The following is a 10625-nucleotide window of genomic DNA, read 5'->3' as shown; positions in this document are numbered from 1 at the left end:
TCCTCTCAAGGAGAAAAAAAAAAAAAATCACACACCACACACTCACTCACACACTCTCTCCCTTTGCTCCACGACAGCTTAAGACATCAATGGTGTGGCTCGTTTTAAAGTCGACCCCTTGAAAATAATACAAGGTGTTGCAGCCAACTGTGGATGAAGGTAAAAAATAGACGAAGATATATCTTCTCAGCCAATTCCTCCTCCTTTGGTAGCGGAGTTGGGAACCTGCTGGTGATCCTCTATTGAAGTCACAGTATTTATACTTTGCGGCGCCTTGCCCCCTTGATCCGTGCAAATTACCTCCCCTTAGGATGCCGGGATGAGCCCCCCTTCCCCTTCAGTGATATGGGAGAGAGAGAGTGAGAGAGAAAAGAAGTAAAAAAAACACGAAATAGCACCGCCACTATTGGCCATTAATCCAAGATTGACAAGAAGGACTAATTAATTTAATTAAGCGCTCATTCGCTGCTATTGTCCTGAGTTAGTTTTTTAAACACCCGGGAGATGGTCATAGATCTCTCTCTCTCTCTCTCTTTCCCTCCCCCTTTAGTCTCCCTCTCTCTCTCTCTCTCTGCAGGGGTGTGGCTTAAAAAAAATCTGAAAATGACAAGAGAGAGGGAAGCACATGGAAGAGGAGTCCTTCCCCAGTACATCTCTGTGATCTGAGGGAGAAAAATAAGACGGGACGATGACACGGAGAGAAAAGAGGTGAAAGAGGACCATCCGGGATGCCGTGAGGAGCAGCATCGACTTATAGCAAGAGGCTTTAAATCAAGTTCAAGTGAACACATTTGACTTTAACCCCAGTTGCATACACTTGGCCTTGGGCCTGGGACTATTCGGTGTGTTTCTTTGCTTTTAGGTTGTCGCTTTTAGTTTTTTATTGATTGCCAAGAAAAAAAGACAAGAAATACCCTAATGATTATACCGATTAGAATACCCAACTTACATTCTAAATAAATAATAATAATAATAATAATAATAATAATAATAATAATAATAATAATAATAAATGTTACGTTCCGTCTAATAAAATGCATCAACAAAGTTTTGAGGAATCGTTTTACTTTGTTAAGATTTCTAATCGTATTTTGCACTGTCATCATTAGTTAGACTATCGCTTAATATTAATCCTCTGTGGACTTTTTAAGCCATTAGGATGTTAAATAGCAGCTAAACGCTTAATTATAGCGCCTCTTGCGATGTGTTGCCATTGGGCTCACTAATTAAAGTTTTCAGCTCGCTATTTTTTCCCCGCTGAAACAAACGCCTATATTTACAAAAATAAATAAACAATGGCTCACTTGCGGTGAAGGTAACGATGGTACGGATAGAGGGCAATTAAGCAGGACCAGGAGAAAACATATAGCCAGATAAGAAACATGAGAGCCTACTGCGGGATTTTGAAAACGTCGGGATGAATTTAATGCAAAATTAAGCATGTTTATTGATAATCTATATAAAGCCCTACTTCCACACACAGGAGCTCTAACAATTCACCTAATCAATTATTAATGACGTTTCAGCTTGAACCTTAGGCATTAATTACTATTAATCCTCGTGCATGTAGGGTGGATTCCAATAGTGTTAAACAGGCTTTTGTATCTGTTTGCAGTGAATACTCCCATTACGTCTTTCCTTTATCAGCAATCATCCATTTATGTTGATAAATAATCTCTGTCGTTTTTACCTTCAGCCTCGACACGTTTTTACACTTCGTGCAGTAATTAATTATTCTACTCTTCTGGAAATTGCATTTGTGCTCTGTCTGCCCTTGGGTATAAGCTATATGTTTCATTATCTGAAATTGATATCATAAAAATACTCACTAGTAGACTATTCCATAGATCCCTGCAAGTTATTTGTAGCGTATGGGTATGTGATCAAAACAAAATCGAAGAGGCTAAGTGGCGGAATAAGCTATACACTTTCAAGTTTTCCATTAAGTGTGGACAGAAATGTGAAAACAAACAAACATGCAATAAAACGAGGAAGGAAAAAATAACACAATAGGCAAGATTCAGTATAATAAGCCTACTGTTTATTATGCTCCATTAAATTAATATAGCCTGTGTTTAGAAAGGAGTATGTAATTAAACTGGCGTCAAAACTGACCTTACTGGAATGGGCATCACACAAAAATATATTTTAAGCTATTTGATAACATGTTAGTCCTACTGAAATGGGTTGAAAACAGTTTAGTTCATAATCTCACTCGTTTTCTCTGTAAAACCTCTAAAATTGTTTGTTTACATAAATAAAATAACTTGTGTGTTTTAAAAGACAATGCCAGACATTTTAGACTATGGTAGTTTAAAAAAACTTATTTATTATTTGTTTCATTTCATGGGGCTATAATGTAAACCAAGCAATGGAAACGTCAAAGACAGCCTTGAAGAACAGGCGCTCAATCGATTGTTCTGTTTATGATTCTGATGTCTGAGCTGATCGATTTTTCCTGATGTAACTAGTAGTGTCTCGTAAGGCGTGCTTAGCAGAACTGTGGATCCTACAATGGTTTAAAGGTGAGGAGTGGCGCTTTAATTTCTAGGTAATATTTAATGTTCGCAACAAGTATCTGCATATAATACATAGACACTGAAATAAAATGCATGTTGGCCGCTGAGCAGCTTGAGGACTTCTGTTAAAACACGGACTCTGTGACGGAAGCTTAGCGCTAATTACATTAGCACAGTTAGCTTGCTACCTCGTCCCATAACAAATCGCGTATTTATTCATATCACGTGTTTCCATTGTATACAGAACTACAGTGTTGTTACAGTTCCCACTCAGATTTAACTACAGCTAGCAACTCGTTTGAAATGAGGTTGTTATTACATAGAAGCTAGCTGGGACCTCTGTGATTGGAGAAGCTACATAAAGTAAACATTGTGCATATGTTGATTTCAAACGTGGGACGCAATGAACTTTGATAAGTTATGTTCATGTCGATCCTTCGAGTTTAGTTTAATCTAAAAATGATTGTCAAATATTGTTAGATATGTGGCTAATAAGCAATCCCACTCCTGTGTGTATGCCAGCTGACAGTTCACCAACATGGGTCGACGCTCGTCTGACAGCGAAGATGACAGCCGACGCAGGAGGAAGAGAAAACAGCGTCGCCGCTCATCTTCTTCCTCCTCTTCTTCTTCCTCATCCTCCGGTAGCAGGGTGACAAGCAGTCGGAGCCGGAGGTCCAGTCGCCGGAGTCGTTCTCGCTCCAGAGACAGAAGGTGAGATAACGCAACATCTTAAGAAAGAAGCAGGATTGGATGCTGCTGTAGTATTCTTTAGTTGCAGGGGTGCCCAAAGTCAATCCTCGAGGGCCGATGTCCTGCAGGTTTTCAATGTATCCCTGTTCCAATTCAATTCAATTCAATTCAGCTTTATTTGTATAGCGCCACTTCACAACAATGTTGTCACAGGGCACTTTACATACACAAATCAACATACACATCATTTCAATCCAGTTCATACGTATCCTATAAGAGAAACCAACTGATTGCATCGAGTCATGACTTCGATCCAATCCCCCATCCTGAGCATGCACACGGCGGCAGTGGGAAGGAAAAAAACTCCCCTTTAACAGGAAGAAAACCTCCAGCAGAACCCGGCTCAGGAGGGCAGCCATCTGCCTCGACAGATTAACATGTACAGCTGCACTTATTCAGAAAGACCTGCGGAAAAAAGGAGAAATAAGTTAAAGACGGCAATATTGGCATATATTTATACATAAATATATTAGAGAAATAGAGCAAGGTACATCTCAGTGCATCAGGTGATGTCCCTATTGCTACATAAGTAATGGATGGCTAGACTACCCATAACTATAAGAGCAAAGAGCATAACCTGGACAGTTGGGTCCTGTACATGCAGACTCCAGCAGTCAATGAAGTTCAGCACAATGAGTGATTATTTTGAGTCAGATGTGTTGGAACAGGGATACATCGAAAACCTGCAGGATTGTGGCCTTCGAGGACTGGAGCTGGACACCCCTGGAGGATCACTAAATTCACCTGAAAGAACTCAGGTTGATGCTGCATGTCAGCTTTCATTGGAAGCTTAGTGCTCACTAAGCTTTATTATATGAAGTTTGAAGAAGTGTTCCAGTGACAATGTTTATGTCATAAATACTCATATTAAGTGCAGATTAAGATATTAGGTTCTGGCCATTTCATCAACAGAAGCAGAGTAAAAGACTTTTGTCATATAAGTATGTTATACAAAAGCATTTAATTCTAAAGCCATTTTTACGTGCTTTTGAGATGAAATACCATTTGTTATTACGGGTATAAAGTTATTTGGTTGTAACTAATTGACAGTGGTGCTATATAATAGGACGCGGATTGGGTATGAGTTATGGAGAAAAAAAGATATTTTTAACTAACACAGGTGTTTACTAAGGATTTATATAAAATAGACATGGCGAAAGCTTTTATTGAGAGAATATTACATCAACTATATTTGCTTGCACCATTTTGTTAGGCAGTCATGTCTACTTTGATACATTTCTGGACTTCAATGGCCGACAAAGTCAATCAAATGTTAGTTCTGTTTGAGTTGGTGTAACTCCAGAATGAGGATGCAGCCAATAAAGGACAGGCATAGTCATGTCAGAAAACTCAGAAAAGAATATGTCCAAGAAAATACAGCAAATCTGATAGACATAATCATGATGAAAAAAATCACTTTAAGATACTCAACAGAATTTGGCTGAACATTGGCAAGATATGTCACATTTCTTTAATTCTTTATCCTGAACAAAATGCATAAAATTGTTTTTTTTTTTTTTATTTTTTTTTTATAATTGCTGAATCTTTTATATTTTAGCAAAAGCAGAGTTGTTTGTGATTTGTGAGCACTGGAATTACATATAAACTCATATATGAGTAGACATGAAAACAGAATGTAAGCCCTTGTAATGGATGCACTGCTTTCACTTTAATTGGTGGTGACTGAATGAGTCTGTATCAAGTGTATATAAACTTATAGGCACAACGGTTTGACATGGGATTAGACCTAGTGACATATGAGCAACTGTTCTTATGTAATGATATTAATGTCTGTTGGGTTGATATAAAGGACAAGAAACATTCCTGTAAAAGTGATCCATATGTGAATGACCTAATGTCATTACTTTAACTGATTAATGAAGACATTTATTTGCATCCAGGCTTAATCTAGCTAAATCATAAACAGTTACCACAAGCAACTATATCACCCATCCATTGCTACCAATGGTTGTATGTGACTCTTTAGACGAGGCCAGATGATTGTAATTATTTATGAGACTCGGTCAAGGTCCATTACTGCTGATGGGAAGTCATCGCCTGTCTACAGAGTTGCACTGAGAGGGGAGTGTAAACCCTGGGACCACAGTCCCTCGTCTATTAGTTGTACATTTGGGTCAATTAACCAAGACCTTGAGTGTATGCGTTTCCTTGAGTGTATGTGTTTCTACTGAAACCAGTTCCTTTAAATAGGTTCACCTGAAAGAGAGCATGCTTTGCAACAAATGGTGTAAAGTGACCTTGCATGTGGTAAAACTGAAGAGTATTTATGCTCTGAGTATGTGACATCATGACAACAACATCCACATGTTTATAACATGGATGTGTTACTCTGTGTGTGCGATGCAAAAAGGGAGCAACACAAAGAAAAGAAAGCCCGGTCCATGTGCGATGTGTATTTATCTAAAAAGCTTCACTGTTAACCATCTTATTCCCCTTTACATGCCTTTTGCTGAAATCTTTTTTCATTGTTATGTTTGTGCAGGCTTATGTGAAGATGTGTGAGCAAACACCAGCTTCCGAAAGCCCTTTGCTCAGCAGTGTGTATTTCTTCTGTGTAATGTGTGAAGTGGTTTTGCAGAGCAGTTGTGGAAGTTATTTCATAAGGCCCTGCTTTTGGGATGTGGCCTTTTGAATACTAATAGATCTTTGCTTCAGTATTCTAAGTTGTACAAATTTGGTTTGATAGTTCATCCATGTTTTTTCATTTCTCTTGCAGAGGTCCCAGAGGACCATGGGTAGTTTTTGTTTTCTTTTCTTAGGGTTTGTTAAAAAGATTTTGGTTTTGGTGAAACAAAAGAAAATATATATTTAAAAAAAAAAAAAAAATTGTGCAAACCATTTAGCTAGAGGAGGGGGTCCTTTTGCATTTATAGAAACGCCTCCTGCTTTGTGATATCACTTGGAACATGGTGTGAGTGAGGTTTGGGGGAAAAAAATGCTACAGATGTTTCTGTAGCACATTGAATAGAAGCCAGTTGTGGAACTGTATGGCAACCTGCATTGCTCGCAGCTTTGGGTCATAGGTAAGAGTTCACCCTTATGCAAAGTAGTCATCATTACTTCTCTTAACTATTTAGATTGTCGTGGACAGGTTTGCTCTCAAACTTAGCAACGAAACAGCTTAAATATGCAGCATTCATGTTGATAAAGGAAGGAAGAATTCCAGATGAGCTGCGTATACTAATGAATGACACCAGAGAATTTTGCATGTAAATGTAGCATGGAGAAAAATGATAAGATGATAACGTTTTTTTTGATAACCTACAATAATGGTTAGTCATTCTCAGTTTTCCAGCGAACCAGATTGTCTACAACATATTTATACGTTTTGTATGTTCTTTGTTGCCAATCTACTAATAACCTGCTGCATGTTTACAACGGATTTACCAAAAACTAGAATATAACATGTTTTTTTTCTTTCTGTGCTCTCCAGGAAACGGAGACACTCCAGCAGCAGTTCGTCCCGCAGTTCTTCTCGCAGGAGGAGGAGCCGAAGCGCAGAGAGAGACAAAGGGAGGAGCCATCGTTCACATAGGTCACGCAGCCGGGATAGAAGGTAGTGTGGCTCCATTTTTCACGTTTCATTCATTTACCTGCTCAGCTTTTTTTTTTTTTTTTTTTTTTCCAGACAGGTAAAAGTGTAGTTAAATCAATGCCATTGCTATTTCTGATTTTTCTTCCTCATGCATAAGAAAGCATGTGGAAGCTCTTCGCGGCATAAACCGATAATGCTGTATTTATGACCTATGTCATTAGATATAAACACATGAAACCTCTCAGGACTGGATTATTGTTTTGCATGTACATACAGTCAAGTCTCCATATCTCCAGTCTTTTCCCTATTGGTCCGACTGTTTGTACATGAATGAAACAGAGACACGCAGAGACCAGGTCATGCGCAACGCCCACTTAATCTGTTTTCTCAAATTCAACTCTTTTCACTCATTAATGCTATCAAATCATCATTAGCCGTACACACTTACAGGAATGTGTTTATTTTATGGCTGACTTTTAAAAATGTTCTTTTCCAAAGGACAGTTATTCATGCAAGGCTAATGTGTACACACCTGCACCACAGTGTGCACACACACACTCACCCAGCCATTGCGAGTCCTGTATCTCTTTCAGAAACATAAAGAGAAAGTCGCTGTGTGTGGTGATCCATGTCATTAGCATAGCTAATCTGCTGCTAATGAACCCGTAACTGTGCTGTTTTTTAAATCCCTCACGCACACACACTCACAAACGCATAAAAACATGCACAGATGCACAATTGAAGAAAAGGTTATCATAATATATGCGCCTGCAAGGCCCTTTGTTTACTTGTGTATGGCTGCGGGGGAGAGCAGAGATCATTTTAATCACAAAGGAAAAAGTGTTCTAATATCTTCATTACAGAGATTTCAGGATGAAGGGATGCTGCAGCCGAGATGCTTTGACACGTGTGGTTGACTGTGCCACGAAAAGATAGCACACTTCAACTCTCCAACCACAGATTCTGGAATAAGCAACACAACTCAGAGCCGCACTAAAATTATTAATAAGAAGAATTCGACCAAAAGATTTTTACACAAATTCTCTCCACACTCTGCGGTACAGTGGCAGTCACTCACAGAACTGCTGGTGATTAAAACATCAGTTGAAAGTGGCATTGCTGGTGTGGTCGGAGATGAAAGATGGAGGGGATTTGGGAGATTTAGAACTACAGTCGATGACATCGGTGTTTACAAACACTGCAGCGTGATTAGGAGGGCTGCATTGTGTAATCGGCTTAGCAGTAAGCGAGGAGCAGGTGGGATGGGCTGATGGTGGTGGGGTGTTATTAGGTGGAGGCGGTGTTGGAGGTAGGAATGTGCAAAGTGATGGCATTGATGATAAATTTATGCAGATAAGTGATGGCAGCTGCAGTTTGTGTCTGTGGAACTGTTGCCGTTAACACATGTGCTCCAGTTTTATAAGCAGAAAAATCCTGATAATGTTTAGTTATTTTATAGATGGGACTGATGATGAAATGATTATTTAATTTATTCAATTTCCCAGCAGCAATGTTAACTAATTGATAAGTAAAAAGATTTTTTGCAGGTTTTTTGTTGTTATACACTGAGAATTTTCATTATCATGTCTGAGAATTCACCGAATTTTTTTGGATGATGTCGGCCAAATAAAACATTAGAAAACAACAGAGTTGCAAAACACATGATTTTGATGGTTAGTTGACCCCAACAATACTTGTGAATAAAGAATATTGCCGTCATATTGGTCATAATACAAATTGTATTGACTCTCAAAGTTGGACCAATATCCTGTGCATCTTTTTTGGTACACTGCATGTTATACACCATGTGTCGTAGTGAAATGAAAGCTGGTCGGTGCCTACTGTGCACAGGTGCCACGGATGCCATTAGTCAGGGCTCTATGAATGTGTGTGTGTGTGTGTGTGTGTGGATGAAGATGGCTGAGAGGCTGGCTGATAGATCAGAGGAGGATTGAGTGGACAGGACCTCATGATTGATACTCGGATGGGATATGAGGTGCTGCCTGCCACCCCCAACCTGGCCACACCAGCCCAGCACCACCTTCAGAATGTAAAAAAAAGAGGCACAAAAAGATAGTGACTGGAGAGAGGAAAAAGAGAGAGGCTGAAGTTGGAGAAGGATGGAAACGGCAGTGAAAGAGCAGGTTAAGTGGAGAAGATCCTAGCGGGGGGAATGTAAAGAGGAAAGACAAAAGCAAGCAGCAGTAGGGAGAGCATATGAGAGGAATATTATTCAGAAGAAATGAGAATAATAACGTCCCCAGAATATTGCATGGAAGAAGATTAGGACCATAGTGGTCCGTCATGGGTTGAAGGGAGGGAATATTATTACCTTCTTTTCAATCTACTGTGTATTAATAAAAAATAAAGAGATACATGAAATAAGAATAATGCTCTATCATGTGTTTACCATTTATTTTTGCTTCCTCCATCTCTTCTCACTTTCTACTTTTTTTTTTTTCCTGCCCTCAATCAGAGGAGGGCCAGGTCCCCCAGAGGCAGTCAATCTTGCCCTGAAATGTAAAACAGACAAGAGGAGCATATTACGTATTTGCCATTAATGTTTATTCTCTTTGATGTGAGCAGGCATATCAGCCAGAGCACGTGTGTCAAGCCGGCATGTGTGCACACTGTCAAATGTGCATGTGTGAGGCTGATTGAGCGTATGCATGTATGTGTGCAGATTTGCTTAAATGCATGTTCATGGAGGGGGAGGTGTCACTGGGGGGGGGGGGGGGGGGCAGAGAGGAGCATGGCAGAGGCAGCGTACAGTGATCTGAGGTGTATCCAATCCTACAAAGACGAGACAACCTCTCATCACAGCCGGATCACAGGCACATCTTTAGGTGAGCTCAGCGGAGCGATGTAATGCTCTGCTTTTATTGTCAGCCACAGCAGGGGCTCATTGTGTGTGGCTCAGTCAGTCATTTTGTCACTCGCTCATTTATAACAGTTTAGAGGTACAGTAGGTGCAACAAATCTGGCCTTTGACCATTAGAAATAGGCCATCATGATATCCTTTGTTAGGTATTCGCACATGAATGCATGGCCTCTCACGTTAGTATTTACGGTGGGGCACACACAAATGCTCGCATTTCTCGTATTAATATTTCATGACTGTGTTGAGTTAGCAGGCCAGAGTGCTAGCGTCAGGGTTTAGCTCTGCTAACACCAGAGGAACTTCAATGCTGGGTAGCTGTTGGGTGTCAAATGAAATTGAGACCTTTAATTATCTAGTTTTTCCCCTCAAGGAGATGGCAAGCTATACATACCAGTCAGCATGCCAGGTTTGCCAGCCTGATTTAGGATTGCCTCGGATACCTTTAAGACATGGAGGTCAGAATGAGTTCAGAACTAATGTAGTTATAGAAGACATGTAATTTGGGGAGCACTGTTTTTATGTGTGCATGTGTGGGCAGGTGTTAGTGTGTGCGTGTGTGGGCACGGTCAGGTGTGAGTGCGTGTGGGAGGCACAAAGCTTCTAAAAGGTACACCTTCACTTGGGGAAATGTTTGAGAGAGGCAGTTGGGTAGCTGTAATTTTTTGTTGACCGTTTTTGTCAATCGTTTTTGCTTATCGTTTTACTTTAACCTTTTGTGTTTTTTTTTTCTTCAATATCATTCTGGTTTATTTTATGTCCATCCATCATCAGTATCCACGCTGTCTGAATGCCAACTGAAATGAATATCTTAAACGCATCCTGGATCCAGCGTCTCTGTAGGCCTAAGGACGAAGCGCGTCACAAATATTACAGGACCCAACACCTCTCTGCAGCTTAAGGAAAGGAGGCCGCAATA

General features: G+C 39.9%; 1 protein-coding gene across 1 annotated transcript in view; it reads left to right on the top strand.

Annotated features, from left to right (window-relative positions):
- Nucleotides 1-2479: 2479 nt before the first annotated feature.
- rsrc1 (arginine/serine-rich coiled-coil 1) overlaps nt 2480-10625 on the top strand; it is a 123131-nt gene continuing 114985 nt past the window's right edge. The window contains exons 1-3 of the mRNA XM_079246724.1: nt 2480-2525; nt 3042-3233; nt 6727-6849. Of these exons, the coding sequence (XP_079102850.1) occupies nt 3058-3233; nt 6727-6849 (299 nt within the window). The 5' untranslated portion in view covers nt 2480-2525; nt 3042-3057. The remainder of the gene's footprint in view (nt 2526-3041; nt 3234-6726; nt 6850-10625) is intronic.

Source organism: Telmatherina bonti (assembly GCF_933228915.1).
Source record: "Telmatherina bonti genome assembly, chromosome: 9".
Lineage (NCBI taxonomy): Eukaryota > Metazoa > Chordata > Actinopteri > Atheriniformes > Telmatherinidae > Telmatherina > Telmatherina bonti.
This window is presented reverse-complemented; position numbering and strand designations above follow the sequence as displayed.